The sequence below is a fragment of the Lepidochelys olivacea genome (assembly GCF_965140295.1).
Source record: "Lepidochelys olivacea isolate rLepOli2 genome assembly, chromosome: 1".
NCBI lineage: Eukaryota > Metazoa > Chordata > Testudines > Cheloniidae > Lepidochelys > Lepidochelys olivacea.
Genome location: NC_140411.1, coordinates 6445157 through 6461377, shown reverse-complemented (window position 1 = coordinate 6461377; position 16221 = coordinate 6445157). Strand labels below are relative to the sequence as shown.

At 47.6% G+C, this 16221-nt stretch overlaps 2 protein-coding genes across 2 annotated transcripts in view; both read right to left on the bottom strand.

The window, feature by feature from the left end:
- The window catches only part of LOC311513376 (olfactory receptor 52B2-like), a 34470-nt gene extending 24109 nt beyond the window's left edge, over positions 1-10361 (bottom strand). The window contains exons 1-2 of the mRNA XM_084615161.1: positions 8534-10361; positions 8006-8067 (exon numbers count right to left, since the gene is read on the bottom strand). The gene's annotated coding sequence lies outside the window, so the exon portion shown is untranslated. The remainder of the gene's footprint in view (positions 1-8005; positions 8068-8533) is intronic.
- A 143-nt stretch (positions 10362-10504) lies between these two features.
- On the bottom strand, positions 10505-15883 carry RPS11 (ribosomal protein S11). The gene is made up of 5 exons (XM_084615916.1): positions 15740-15883; positions 15031-15162; positions 14375-14450; positions 12776-12905; positions 10505-10676 (listed from the first exon to the last, which is right to left on the bottom strand). The coding sequence occupies exons 1-5, from the start codon at positions 15752-15754 to the stop codon at positions 10553-10555; spliced, it is 477 nt and encodes a 158-aa protein (XP_084472042.1). The 5' UTR covers positions 15755-15883; the 3' UTR covers positions 10505-10552.
- Between the last annotated feature and the right edge of the window lie 338 nt (positions 15884-16221).

Here is a 16221-nt window from a genome sequence, read left to right as displayed (position 1 = left end):
ACCCCGAATACCATGGATCTATGTTTTGTGTTGTTTGTCTGTGGTGTTTGTCTTGTTGCTAGCATTGTTGTGTTTTAATGAACAGAAAACCTCATGATGTGGGTGGGGGATGGCTTCCAAAGGCTGGTCTTGGGTGGGAAGATGTGTATGGGAATGCAAATTCTCAACTAGGAGGCCAGCACCTGTGTAATAGCTACCGTGATACCTGGAAATGGAATGGCAACTAAGGTGGCCCCCACAAGCCCTATGGAAATAATGAGAAGGGGAGGAGCTCACTGGAAATCAATGGGGGGGTGTGTAAAATAGTGTAAATTAATAGAAGATGTTTGGATGTGCCCCTTTCTTATGACTATAGAGGAGCGGGATCAATGGCCTATGCAAGGGGTGGACAATTGGGTGTACTGTGTATAAGGTGTTTTGCTGGGAATGTACATATTACTGGGGGCACAATTACACCAGCCCATAACCAAACTATACCCATCTACATGCTGCTATATGGACTTTGGTGCACAAATGGATCTGTGAATCTTATTGCTGTGAATAAGCCAGGGCTTACTGCCTGATTCCATACCAAGTGGTCAAGCTGGTTTGGACAATATCCCATTTCTCTGTGAACATTCAATGGACTTGTGATATGGACAAAAGCATACAAAACTTGAAGGAGCAGCTTGTTGCAACTGCCAGCAACTGGACACAAGATCGTGACCCCATCGAAGGAGGAGAGGCAGTATTTTGGGGGTGTCTCGGATGTTGGACCATACTGCAGTGGTCAGGACTCAGTGTTGCTGTGGATTTTGTATTGTTAACTGTACTTGTGTTACGTTGCATAGGGAGATAACCTATTAGGAATGTAATAAGCCCTCCAAACCCTGCAGTGTACTCGACAACCCGGACCCAACCTTCTCAGGCCCACTCTAATGGGAAGTCTGGAACACTAATTGGAATAGGTGTGGTATGCCCGTATGAGAGAAGGTGCAGGGCACTATACTACACAAGGGGCAGTGGGACAAATGGAATATCGACACCTTCCACCTTGATGCCTGGCCCTATCAGGAAATGTGTCGCCATATGTCCTATGCTTTTCCAGGGATACCTGGGCAGGAGGATCCCAAAAGAAAAAGAAAAAAAAGGGGTGGAGTGTTAGGATATAGATATTCAGGCCTGTCTGTAAAGGCCTATACTCTAAGAATTTAGGTGTATTCTTATCACTTGGCTAGTGATAGAGGTATAAAAGAAAGAATCAAAACCACTGTCTGCCAGTGTAAGGGCCTTCTCTTACTGTGACAGTTTGTGGCCCTGTGCTTAGGCTCAGGCCTTTGGCTAAGCAGCAGAGGCAGCCATAAGCTGGGAAGCGAAGGGTCACATCCTCACATTCCAAACTAGTCCCATTGAAATAAGGTGCTATTGGGCTGTTAGGCACTATCAGGACAGGACTGTATTCCTATCACCTCCAGAGAAAGGGAAGTGCCTAGAAAATGTAAAAGGAAACTTAGTTTGATAGCCTCCTGTCTGGCAAGAACTCACTTATCAATAGCTGGGATGTGAAATCCTCACTTCTGTATTGTTTTGTCATTATAGTTCCCACTTTGCTGTTGTTTGTCTGTATAATCTCTGTCTGGTTCTGTGATTGTTCCTGTCTGCTGTATAATTAATTTTGCTGGGTGTAAACTAATTGAGGTGGTGGGATATAATTGGTTACATAATCATGTTACAATATGTTAGGATTGGTTAGTTAAATTTCAGGAAAATGATTGGTTAAGGTATAGCTAAGCAGAACTCAAGTTTTACTATATAATCTGTAGTCAATGAGGAAGTGACTGGGGGGGGGTGGGCATGTGGGTGTGTGAGATGGGAACAGGGAATGGGGGTAAGAAAATTGGAATCATGTTTTGCTAAAGGGGGAAATGGGAACAGGGAATGGGAGTAAGGAAGTTGGAATCATGCTTGGCTAAGGGCAGGAATGGGAACAGGGACATAGGTGTAAGGCTCTGTGGTGTCAGAGCTGGGAAGGAGGATACTAAGGAAGGAAACTGGAATCATGCTTGCTGGAAGTTCACCCCAATAAACATCGAATTGTTTGCACCTTTGGACTTCGGGTATTGTTGCTCTCTGTTCATGTGAGAAGGACCAGGGAAGTAAGTGGGTGAAGGAATAAGCCCCCTAACAGCCTGTGCTATATAGGAGGCCAGATTGGATGATCTAATGGTCCCTTCTGGCCCTAAACTCTATGAATCCATGAAGCAGTGGCCCAGCATGAATCCACCCCACCTGCTCCATGGGCAAAACACATCACAGCAGGAGGCACTTGGTTCTGCATTCAAAGGGAGGCAGCCCGATGCCTTACTCACATGCATGTCAGCCCCAAGCATAACTGCTCCTGCTCCAATATCCTCTCCCTCCTTTCATCACTCTGAATTCACTCGTGTTTGTGACAAAGCGGGAATTTTCTATCATATTTTTTATGAATCCTATATGTTCCTCAGTTTCCCCTACGTGCTGCATGGTTACCTAGGGGATGGAATAGGGTTGTTTGTCTTCAGGGCAGGCTGAGACACAGGTGTGAATGGTGCCTAGTTGTCCGGGACTTGGACCCCATATCAATGGAGCTTTTGGATATATCTACACAGCAATTAGATACCTGCAGCTGGCCTGTGCCAGCCAACTCAGGCTTGCAGGACTGTTTCATTGTCCTCTTCATTTACCTCTTTCCCAATTTTTGCAATTCCTGCAAACTTGATCAGGGATGATTTTATATTTGTTTCCAGGTCATTGATAAAAGTATTACATAGCATAGGGTTAAAAACTGATCCTTACAGGACCCCACTAGAAAAATACCTACTCAGTGATGATTTCCCATTACATTTTGAGACCTATGTATTAGCCAGTTTTGAATTAATTGAATGTGCATCATGTTGATTTTGTATTTTTAATTTTTTATCAAAATGCCATGCAGCACCAAGTCAACTGCCTTACAGAAGTCTATTACACTGGCATTATTACCTTTCTCAACCAAACAGTTAATCTTGTTTTAAAAAAATCTAAGAGACTTGACAAGAGTAACTGTCTCAAGTTGCAGTGAGGGAGGTTTAGGTTGGATATTAGGAAAAACTTTTTCACTAGGAGGGTGATAAAGCACTGGAATGGGTTCCCTAGGGAGGTGGTGGAATCTCCATCTTTAGAGGTTTTTAAGGTGAGGCTTGACAAAGCCCTGGCTGGGATGATTTAGTGGGGGATTGGTCCTGCTTTAAGCAGGGGCTTGGACTAGATGATCTCCTGAGGTCCCTTCTGTCATAAATATAAAGGGAAGGGTAAACCCCTTTAAAATGGAACCAGTCCCAGAACCGGAACCAGTAGAACAACCAGCACCAGACCCATTGCGAACACTGAATCCAGTACTTGCAACCTCAACACAAGAGGGCCCCACCAAACCTGAACCGGCAGCAGCCCATAACCCTACACAAGAGGCTCAGCCGGAGCCTGAACCCCAACATAGTGTCCCATCGGAGAGCGGTTCAGTCAACGGAAACAGCCCCATCCCCTACATCGCTTCCAGAGGGACCAAACATCGGTCCACAATCCCATGAGGAACTGATGTCTCCAGCATCAAGGGAACAGTTCCAGACCGAACAGGAAGCAGATGAAAGCCTCCAGAGAGCTTGGACAGCAGCATGGAGCAACCCACCGCCTCTCAGCTCTTCTAATCGATCCAGGTTTGTTGTAGAAAGAGTACTTTTATACAAGGAAACTCTTTCTGGTGGACACCAGGAAGACTGGCATCCTCAGAGACAGTTGGTAGTTCCAACTAAATACTGGGCCAAGCTCTTGAGCTTAGCCCATGATCACCCTACTGGCCATGCTGGGTGAAGAGGACCAAAGACCGTTTGGGGGGAGTCATTCCACTGGGAGGGAATGGGCAAGGATATTTCTACCTATGTCCGGTCTCGTGAAGTATGCCAAAGAGTGGGAAAACCCCAAGACCAGGTCAAAGACCCTCTCCAGCCACTCCCCATCATTGAAGTTCCATTTCAGCAAGTAGCTGTGGATATTCTGGGTCCTTTTCCAAAAAAGACACCCAGAGGAAAGCAGTCCATACTGACTTTCATTGATTTTGCCGATGGCCAGAAGCAGTAGCTCTAAGCAACCCAAGGGCTAAAAGTGTGTGCCAGGCACTAGCAGACATTTTTGCCAGGGTAGGTTGGCCCTCCGACATCCTCACAGATGCAGGGACTAATTCCCTGGCAGAAACTATGGAAAACCGCTGGGAAGCTCATGGGGTAAGTCACTTGGTTGCCACTTCTTACCACCAAACAAATGGCATGGTGGAGAAGTTTAATGGAACTTTGGGGGCCATGATACGTTAATTCATAAATGAGCACTCCAATGATTGGGACCTAGCATTGCAGTAGTTGCTCTTTGCCTACAGAGCTGTACCACATCCCAGTTTAGTGTTTTCCCCATTTGAACATGTATATGGCCGTGAGGTTAAGGGGCCATTACAGTTGGTGAAGCATCAATGGGAGGGATTTACACCTTCTCCAGGAACTAATATTCTGGACTTCGTAACCAACCTACAAAACACCCTCCGAACCTCTTTAGCCCTTGCTAAAGAAAACTTACAGAATGCTCAAAAAGAGCAAAGCGCCTGGTATGATAAACATACCAGAGAGCGTTCCTTTAAAGTAGTAGACCAGGTCATGATCTTAAAGGCGCTCCAGGACCATAAAATGGAAGCATCATGGGAAGGGCCATTCACGGTCCAGGAGCACCTGGGAGCTGTTTATTATCTCATAGCATTCCCCACCTCCAACCCAAAGCCTAAGGTGTACCATATTAATTCTCTAAAGCCCTTTTATTCCAGAGAATTAAAGGTTTGTCAGTTTACAGCCCAGGGAGGAGAAGACGCTGAGTGGCCTGAAGGTGTCTACTACAAAGGGAAAAGTGCTGGTGGTGTGGAAGAGGTGAACCTCTCCATGACCCTTGGGCGTATGCAGTGACAGCAGATCAAGGAGCTGTGCACTACCTACGCGCCAACTTTCTCAGCCACCCAGGACTGACTGAACGGGCATATCTCTCCATTGACACAGGTAATGCTCACCCAATTAAAGTCCAACCTTACCGGGTGTCTCCTCAAGCTAAAACTGCTATAGAACAGGAGATCCAGGATGTTACAGATGGGTGTAAACCGCCCCTCTGGAAGTGCATGGGCATCTCCAGTGGTTCTAGTTCCCAAACCAGATGCAAATGGGGAAATACGTTTTTGCGTGGACTACCGTAAGCTAAATCCTGTAACTCGCCCAGACAACTATCCAATGCCACACACAGATGAACTATTAGAGAAACTGGGACGGGCCCAGTTCATCTCTACCTTGGACTTAAACAAGGGGTACTGGCAAGTACCGCTAGATGAATCTGCCAAGGAAAGGTCAGTCTTCACCACACATCTCGGGCTGTATGAATTTCATGTACTCCCTTTCGGGCTGCGAAATGCACCTGCCACCTTCCAAAGACTTGTAGATGGTCTCCTAGCGGGATTAGGAGAATATGCAGTCGCCTACCTTGATGAAGTGGCCATATTTTCGGATTCCTGGGCAAAACACCTGGAACATCTACAAAGAGTCCTTGAGTGCATAAGGGAGGCAGGACTAACTGTTAAGGCTAAGAAGTGTCAAATAGGCCTCAGAGTGACTTACCTTGGACACCAGGTGGGTCAAGGAACTATCAGCCCCCTACAGGCCAAAGTGGATGCTATCCAAAAGTGGCCTGTCCCAAAGTCAAAGAAACAGGTTCAATCCTTCTTAGGCTTGGCCAATTATTACAGACGATTTGTATCGCAATACAGCCAAATCGCTGCCCCACTGACAGACCTAACCAAAAAGAAACAGCCAAATGCCGTTCAGTGGACCGGAAAGTGTCAGAAGGTCTTTAACCAGCTTAAAGCTACACTCATGTCTGACCCTGTACTAAGGGCCCCAGACTTTGACAAACCGTTCCTAGTAACCACAGATGAGTCCGAGCGTGGTGTGGGAGCAGTTTTAATGCAGAAAGGACCTGATCAAGAATTCCACCCTGTAGTGTTTCTCAGCAAAAAACTGTCTGAGAGGGAAAGCAACTGGTCAGTCAGTGAAAAAGAATGTTACACCATTGTCTATGCCCTGGAAAAGCTACACCCATATGTTTGGGGACGGCATTTCCACCTGCAAACCGACCACAGTGCGCTACAGTGGCTTCATACCACCACGGGAAATAAGAAAAAACTTCTTCGGTGGAGTTTAGCTCTCCAAGATTTTCATGTTGACATCCAACACATCTCAGGAGCTTCTAACAAAGTGGCTGATGCACTCTCCCGTGAAAGTTTCCCAGAATCAACTGGTTAAAATCATCCTTGAGATGCAGAAAATATTGTTAGTTTTATGTACTTAGTAGTATATTTAGAGGTGCATGTGTCTCATTAACTGTTTTTCCTAGAGCTCCAGGAAGAAATCCCAGCCAGCATTTCACCCTAGCTGAGATTTGGGGAGCGAGTCATAAAATAAAGGGAAGGGTAAACCCCTTTAAAATCCTGGCCAGATGAAAACTCCTCTCACCTGTAAAGGGTTAAGAAGCTAAAGGTAACCTCCCTGGCACCTGACCAAAATGACCAATGAGGAGACAAGATACTTTCAAAAGCTGGGAGGAGGGAGAGAAACAAAGGGTCCGTGTCCATCTGCATGCTGCTTTTGTCGGAGACAGAACAGGAATGGAGTCTTAGAACTTTTAGTAAGTAATCTAGCTAGGTATGCGTTAGATTATGATTTCTTGAAATGGCTGAGAAAATAACTGTGCTGAATAGAATGACTATTCCTGTCTGTGTACCTTTTTTGTAACTTAAGGTTTTGCCTAGAGGGATTCTCTATGTTTTGAATCTAATTCCCCTGTAAGGTATCTACCATCCTGATTTTACAGAGGTGATTCCTTTACCTCTATTAAAAGTCTTCTTTTAAGAAAACTGAATGCTTTTTCATTGTTCTAAGATCCAAGGGTTTGGGTCTGTGATCACCTATGCAAATTGGTGAGAATTTTTACCAAACCTTCCCCAGGAAGTGGGGTGCAAGGGTTGGGAGGATTTCTGGGGGGGAGACGTGTCCAAACTACGTTTCCCAGTAAACCCAGTTAAAGTTTGGTGGTGGCAGTGGAAATCCAGGGGCAAAGGATAAAATTAAGTTGTACCTTAGGGAAGTTTTAACCTAAGCTGGTGAAAGTAATCTTAGGAGGTTTTCATGCAGGTCCCCACATCTGTACCCTAGAGTTCAGAGTGGGGAAGGAACCTTGACACCTTCCAACCCTGATATTCTATGAGTCTAAGATTCATTTTCATAAACCCACATGGATCGGCATTAGTTACATTACCATCCTTTATATCTTTGTTAACTGAGTCCCGTATCAGCCATCCTATTGTTTTCCCAATATTTATGTCAGGTCTCTAATTATTCAGGTGTGGCTTTTGGTCACACCAGTTCAGCCAGTTTACAGAAGCTATGCTGAGCTGCTGGGCTCTTAGGCACCCAGGAATAGCTTTGCTTGCTGATGGGAGAGACCTTTGCCTGCAGCAGCACTGACTGGATGCAGCCCAAGGCCAGCACATTGAGTACGCAGACACAGGGCTTCAGCCCAGCCAAAATCCCCTCACTGCGAAAACATCCAGAGCACTAGTACTGTTGGGCACTCCCTCTTTCACCTGCGCCGGCCTTCAGGCCCACAACAGTCAGACAGCCATCTGGTCTTCTGTGATTACCAGGCTTAGAGATTTATCCTAGTTGTGAGCTCAACTTTGTAAACTAAACATTCTTAATATGTCATAATAACCTTGAACAATAAACTCATGGAAAAAAGGTGCAAAAGGGACTTAATTTAAGCAAAAAGGCTTCCTGATATAACTCAAGGCATATGTTAAGATCGTGCTTTGTAAACAAAAGTGGGAGACTAGAAATCAATATAGCAAAACTGATTTATCAGAAATTAGACCTACTTGGTGAACAAAAGGATGAGTGGATGGGCTATTCCACCCACGATCACTCCCCTTCGGAGTCCCTACAAAAAAAACGACAAAAGGGAGTTTGAGAGGATAGACACAGGGTTACATTAACACCCTTCACTCTTTGGGCCCATATCGTCCCTCAGTTTAAAGTAATACAACAGTGTGACGGCAAAATCTTTCCCTTTTCTCCTCCCACAGTTTACACTCCTCCTCCCTCAGGCTGTCTGACCCAGTGTTCTGCATGTGACAGAAGCCCAACCACCCTTTCTCTACCTTTTGAGAGACAGTTTCTACTACCAGGCTCTTTCCCAGCATGGCACACAATTCCCATAGTCCCTCTGGAAACTACGGACTACAAGTGCATGAGTTCCATGCTGACCCAGGGCAAGGGTGATGCAGGGGCCCAGGCCTGCTTTAAATAGGTAGCAAACACCTCTTCTAGAGCTTGGACACCCCTGGGCATGTCCCACCCAGACAAAGGGCTAGAAAGGCCATGGCACAGAGCTCTCTGTGACCCACCTGAGTTCTCCAACCCAGCTCAGCGCTGTTAGCCATGCAGCCCAAACCACGTTCAGCTTCACCTGGTGCAGCAACAATCCCCCCTCAGAAGGTCCTGTAGCAAACTCTTTGTAATTATGTATTCTGGCTGCTGCAAGGCTTCTGGCCACCCAGGGAAGGAAAACGGGACAGTTAGGCTAGGTCTACATGACCGCGGTAAGTCATCCTACGCTACACAAGTCCAGCCACATGAACAACAGCGCTGGAGTCGATGTACCTTAGGTCGAATTACTGCAGGGTCTACTCCGCGGGAGGTCGGCCAGAGAAAATCTCCCTTGACTTACCTTACTCTTCTCCTCTGGGGGCAGAGTACAGGGGTCCACTGCAGAGCAATCTGCAGTCGCTTTGGTGGGTCTTTACTCAACCTGCTAACTCGACCGCTAGTCTCAAAGACACAACACTTTGAGAATCACAGCACCTAGCAAAACCACAGGAACACCAAACCCCAAAGCCAAGTTAGGCTCCTTATGCAATTCCCAAAGCTAGCCCAGGCAGGGAGAAATTAAGCTAGCCCAGGGAAGACAACAGGGGTATGTACTAGACCCCACATCTCTCAGAGACAGAGACCTAAGTCCAGGGATACTCCTGTTTTGCAAGCCACCAATGGGAACTTCGTGGCTGGAGTAAGGTGGTTGACACCTAAGCTACCTTTTAAGGAAACAAGTTATATACCTGCCTCACTCCACAGGACATGGTGAGGAGTGAGTGTGGTGCCCACCTTGTAACTTTCAGCCCAGGCAGAGCATCCAGCTGGGATGAGAGAACTAGGTTTAATTCCCCCCTCAGCTTGATGGGGAAAAAGTGCTCCCCCACCACTGAGATATAGGATGTTTGATGTAGGGCTCACTCATCTCTTGCTGAAGCTGCTCCACTACAGACAGAGCAGGGGGACTAGAGGCAGGGTCTCCCCACCACTTGACTTTAGGCACCCACTAAGTAAATATTTATCCAGAGCAAAACCATTATTAGGCTAGAGAGCAAGAGAAGCAATGACTAACCCTAATGTGGGCAACATGAATCCAGTCTAGCCTTTCATTGAAGGATGAAATTTTATAACAAGTTTAATCTACAGCCATTGGCTAGCAGCATTCCAATTTTTGGCATGGATATGTAGGAACTGGGGAAGTGACCTTGTAGCATCAATATACAGTAGAACCTCAATTACAAACACCACACCTCCTTAAGAACCAGAAGAAGGTAGTCATACAACAACAAAAGACCAAAAAACCAACCAAATACAGTACAGTGTTAAAAAAAGATTTGACAAGGCAAGGAACTGTTTGTGTTTGTTTCATTTAAATTAATTTTGTTAAAAGCAGAATTTTTCTTCTGCATAGTAAAGTTTCAAAGCTGTATTAAGTCAACGTTCAGTTGTAAGCTTTTGAAAGAACCACCATAAAGTTTTGTTCCGAGTTACAAATATTTCAGTTATGAACAACCTCCATTCTCAAGGTGTTTAACTGATGTTTTACTGTACCTAAAGCACACCCTTTTTTTTTTTTTTAAAGAAAAACCTGTTTTTTGATATTAGAAATTTTGGTCTTATTCAGACTTTCACAGAAGACTATGAAAGTCTTGAACTAGCAGGGCTAGGACAGGAAGAAGTGAAGCCTGATTGAAAAAGGAAGTGAATACACTTAAAGGCAAACACATCTGGGAGAAGAGTTTCACTAAAAATGGAACCCCACCTCTCTGAAATCTCACTAGATTGTTCAGCTGGCTGGTACCATGGAGCAAGCAAAGATTTGTATGTGGAAAGAGTGCAAAGCCCTCCTCCCCACCTTTTTTTGAGCACTTAGAAGTAAGATGGCCCAAGTAGCACTCCTGGAGATACCCTAGGACCTGGAGCAAGACCACTATATCCTTTTCTAAGTCCTGCAGTCTCATGCCCCTTAGATTGCCATCCCTGCTCATTTCAGATCACAAACTGAACAGGTTTTTACAAAAGTTTTATTCAGCCTGATCATCCATTTATCGCCTTTAAAACTTCTGGAACTGCTTCTTGGTGCCAGCAGCCTTTGTGACCTTGAGGACGTTGAACCGGACTGTCTTGCTGAGGGGACGGCATTCCCCCACAGTCACAATATCCCCAATCTGGACATCCCTGGAAAAAAGCACAGCTGCTTTTAGATAGCTAAACAGCAGATTCTTTGCCACCAGAAATTTGTTCCTGCAGCACAAATGTGCCAGCCCAGCACTGAAGAGACTAAAGGCAAGTGAGCAAGACAACACTGAAAAACAGATTTCATGAAGACACCTTCTGCTGTTATTTAAGTGCCAAACAGGTGGCATTTCAGTAAGTGAGAGGTCCTCCATCCACCTCTAAACAAGGTCCTTCTAACCTTTGGTTTTGGCATGTGTGAAGCAAGCTCCAATATGCAAGACAGATAGCACACAAAGTTCCCACAGGAGACGATCAATCAAAATTAAAAACAAGTACTTGAGGACCCATTGCCCAGGCAAAGACTAGGTGTTTCCCTTGCAATCTTCATCTAGATATTTGGAAAAAGCTTCTTGCTTGGTTCTCAGGCACCTGAATTTGAACTGAAATGCTAATCAAGGACCTCCCAAAGACAAGATGATCAGAGTGGTGTTAAGCTACAGGACCCCCTCTCCCTACTCTCAGTACTTTTATCTTCACATCATTTGAAAGATTCCCTATATTCTGCTCTAGTACCTTTCCTCTAAGCATCTGAAAGAGCTTTATAAATACTTATTTCAGAGTAACAGCCGTGTTAGTCTGTATTCGCAAAAAGAAAAGGAGTACTTGTGGCACCTTAGAGACTAACCAATTTATCTGAGCATGAGCTTTCGTGAGCTACAGCTCACTTCATCGGATGCAGCCGATGAAGTGAGCTGTAGCTCACGAAAGCTCATGCTCAAATAAATTGGTTAGTCTCTAAGGTGCCACAAGTACTCCTTTTCTTTTTATAAATACTTATGAAACTTTACGATCTTCAGGGAGGTAGGCAAGTAATGCTTGGTTACCGAGGGATAAATAAAGATTAGAGATGAAGTGACTTACTCAAGATCACAGAGTAAGTCAGACAGCACCAAGAATAGGGATTCAGTCTTTACTCTAAGTTCCCTGTCATAAGTACTGCAAGAAGGCTTCCTCCCAGGAAAACTCATAAAATCTTTGACATTTACTAACTGGACACAAGTCACATGCAGACAGCTCACTTTATAAACTTCCCTACACATACAGGTTTGACAGTTTGCCAGAAAGTACCTGCACAGAGAAGCATTTGCTACTAGGGGCAGCCAGACCAGAACATGTTTTATGGTTCAGCATTGCCAGACTGGCATTTTCAGCAGTCCCCCTTCATCACAGGGGGCTCTGCAGACCATCGTGAGTTTAGACATCACCACCACCAAACAGGCTCTAGGTCAGGAGTGGCAAAAGCACAGTGCATGTAGTTTTACAGTGTTGCCTCACTTCATTTACGTTTCTAGACAGAAGTGCAGTCACCAACTACAATTCTGGGTCTCTCACGCTCCCCCTTTGATCGGAACAGCTTTCTGTTTGGGCCGAGACTGAGCATAGTATAGCTCTTGCAGCACATCTCAACTTCGAAGCACAGGCATGCTTTAACCTTAACACCACACTAGCAAGACAGGTGAGCGATTTCTATTTTACATATAGGAAAATGGAGGTAGAAGATAACCAGCTTGCCCATGGTCACAGTCTCTATCAGAATGGATTAATACAAATAACCTGACTCCTCATCTTGAGCCCATCATTGCACTCTGGGGTCTGTAGTCTCCAGGGCTTCTATCTGGGTTAGTGAATGGCACAGGCCTGGTCTACGCTAGCGGGGGAGGAGGATCAATCTAACTTCACTATGTTATATGAATAACATAGCTGAAGTTGACCTACTTAGATCTACTCACCATCTTCACTGCGGTGAGCCTACTGCTGGCACTCCCCCGTCGACTCCGCCTGCACCTGTCGCTAAAGTGGAGTAACGGAGTTGACGGAAGTGCGCTCCGGGGTCGATTTATCGCATCTAGACTCAACAAGATAAATCGACCCCCGCTGGATCAATCGCTGCCCGCCGATCCGGCGGGTAGTATAGACACCAACAGATGGACTATGTAATGACCTATGTAGAGCCATCAGGGCTCAGATTAGTGGTGCTGTGTTCCTCCCTTCAAATCACTGCTAGACAGTGTAGCCCCCAGAACTACTCCTGCGCTCACCTGAAGCAGGGGGAGAGATGTACAGACATATTCTTGTGGCGTTTCTCGAAACGGTTGTACTTGCGGATATAGTGTAAATAATCCCTGCGGATGACGATGGTACGCTGCATCTTCATCTTGGTAACCACACCTGCAGGAATAAGGGGGGGTGGAGCGGGAAAGAATGTAAAGCACTCTTAGTTGTGGTGTTTGGTCTACAAAGTTATTCTGGTCATGTTTTTTGGTTTTTTTATTTAAAACCAACACAGCTTTGCTGGTATCAGCCCTAGTGCAGACACGTACCACTCTAATTGTGCTTCTGCCAGTATACTTTTGCTGGTTCAGAGAACTGATATAATTGCATCCACATTAGAAGGGCTTTGCAAGTTTAGATACACCAGCATAAGTACAATGGCAAAAGCCTCCTAGTATAGATAAGGCCAGAGACTTCCCAAAAGAAGCTCCGGTCTGGAGAGTAACACTCAGGTAATATAGACTCAGGCAGGAGACCGTCAAGGTTATGTAGCAAATTTTCCTATTATGCTACCCTGTAACTCTTACCAATGGTTTATAGTAAAATAAATCCAATACAATATAGTGCACTTACATAACTCCTTACAAAGCTTAAACCACCAACCTTGATTGTACAGACTGGAGACAGAGGAAGAGACTTGTCCCCTACCTTTCCCTGGAATGTTCAATAGGACCCTATACTTGGAGCTATTGATTACCTGCCCCACTGCTTTACCCATCCTCCTTCACGCACTAACAAAGGCACTACATTCCCCTCTATCCTACCCCGTATTACATTCAGAAGATGGCAGCTAATTAGTTATTCTTAATACTTGGTAAGGATTGGTTAGCTCTCTGAAATCCACTGTAGATTAGAAATGGATTACTCAGAATTTAAGCTTCAAAGGATGGTATCAGATAATTTGGGGCAACATTAGCAAGTCTGTAGCCTCTGCATGCATTTTTCAACAGCAACATGCCCCCTGAAGTTGATGTTCTCCTCACTATTGGGTCAATCAAAACAGTTCTATTTCAGTGTAAGGGGCTTCTCCTAAGAAGGGTACTGCCACTGTCTCCTGGGTCCTTTCACCAGGCATCAGCAAAGCCATTTGGCAGTGTCGTCAGAGTCCCTTCACCATGAGACTTGGAAGACCATCGTGAGAATAGCATCATTTGCAGCTCAGGACCATAGCAGCAGTGAAAAGAGGAGATAGTAATTATTTCTGGTAGGGAGCGTACAAACCCAGAGGAGGCATTTATTGTCTTGGGATCTGAAATCCTAAAGAGTGGGCTGCGCATTAAAGGCAAGAAATGGCTACGACCTTTAACAATAACCCCATATGCTGGGGTCTCTAGTTCCAGCAGGCTCAGACACAAGGACATCTGCAACATGCTCTAGCCTATGCAAGTTCCAAACAATCCTGTTTTCCATTAATAAGCTCATATGCCTACATTTTGTTTAACTGATGGATCCAGATTCAAAACAGCTCTACTCACGCAGGCCTGCAAAGGCCATTCCCCACAGGGTGTTCACGTAACCAAAAGGTTTTGAAATTTATCCGAAGTAATAATTCTACTCACAGAACAGAAGCGTTTCTTAGGCCTTACCTGACAGGATACGACCACGAATAGAGACATTACCAGTGAATGGGCATTTCTTGTCAATGTAAGTGCCCTCAATGGCCTGAAAACAGAGAAATCTGACATCAGTGCTCTGGAGCTAAAAAGTTAGTGAGTGCTGCAAAAACCTACCATCAATGAAAACTTGTTGCACCCCAGAAGGTGAATCTGGGTGCTACAAGAGGACTGGTACTGCAAGTCTGAGGCACACTGCCTCCTTTATTCCTGTCTGTATGAACTGACATCAGCAAGGCCACTCGGCAACTATCCTCAAAGCCCCTTCACCTGTGGGACTTGGAAGACCATCGTGAGAAAAAACATCACATGTCAGCATGGAAAAGAAACTGCTTTTCATAACCTCCTGGGTTATTCCCTGGCTGTTAACCTGCTACTGGGACAGAAATATTCTGGCCATTGACAGTCTGAATTTATTATCTCTATCCTACTGGATTTTAGTCTCCTAACCCAAACGTAGTACTCTCTCTAGACTAACCCTTTCATGAAGATATTAAAAGGCTTAACAAGCGCCCCTTAAAGCGTCAGCCTCCGCGGGAAGAACAAGTGAAGGAGTCACCCCCAAGGAACAGCAAGCCCAAGCCAGGGCCGGCCGCCTCACGTCTATCCACCCACAAGGGCATTGTTACCTCCTTGGGGGTCTTGAAGCCCAGGCCGATGTTCCTGTAGTAGCGGGGCAGCTTCTCCTTGCCCCCCTCCCCCAGCAGCACGCGCTTCTTGTTCTGGAAGATGGTGGGCTGCTTCTGGTAGGCCCGCTCCGTCTGCGCGGGGGGGGGGGGGGGGGGGGGCGAAGGAAAGCCGCGTTAGGGCGAGGGCGGCCGCCACGGCAGCGCGGCCCCGCTCGGCGCCGGCCCCGCGAAGGGCAGCGGGAGACGCGGCGTGGGCCGGCCACGTCCCCAGGGCTCCGCGTGGGGCAGCCCCCTCCCCCCCCGCTCCCCTCTCCCCCGCCCCAGCCCCAGCCCCCTCCCCCGCTCCCCTCCCCCGCCCCAGCCCCCTCCCCCGCTCCCCTCCCCCGCCCCAGCCCCCTCCCCCGCTCCCCTCCCCCGCCCCAGCCCCCTCCCCCGCTCCCTCCCCCCCCGCTCCCCTCCCCCCCCTCCCTCTCCCCCGCCCCCCACCCCAGCCCCCTCCCCCCCCCCGCTCCCCACCCCAGCCCCCTCCCCCCCCCGCTCCCCACCCCAGCCCCCTCCCCCCACGCGAGCCGCGTCCCCGCCTCAGCCCCGGGCCGGGCCGAGCCGAGCCGCCCCCCTGCGGCTGGTCCCGGCGGCGGCTGCGTGTCCCCCGAGCCGGCCCCCGCCGCGCCAGACCCCAGCAGGCCCCGCCTCGGAGCGGAGCCCTGACCTGCGTGTCCGCCATCTTGCACGGCGCGAGGCAAAAGAGGCCGCAAGTGCCGCACGGGGCCGCTTATCCGCCGCCGCGCCGGAAGTGACCTCACTACGCACCGCTCCGCCGGAGCAGGGGGCGGTGCTGATTCAGAAAGGGAGTCCGGTTCAGACCCCGCCCCCCGGAACGTGCGCGGGCCGCCCCTCAGCAGCCATCGCTCTGTGGGGATAGCCCACTCCCAGCTCCTAGCAGCCATCGCTTTGTGGGGCTAGCCCTCTCCCCGCCCCCGGCAGCCATCGCTCTGCGGGGATTGGCCTCTCCGCACCCTTCAGCCGCCATTTCTTTGTGGGGCTAGCCCTTTCCCCACCCTCCAAGCAGCCATCGCTCTGCGGGGCTAGCCCTCTCCCCGCCCCCGACAGCCATCGCTCTGCGGAGCTAGCCCTCTCCCCGCCCCCGGCAGCCATCGCTCTGCGGGGCTAGCCCTCTCCCCGCCCCCGGCA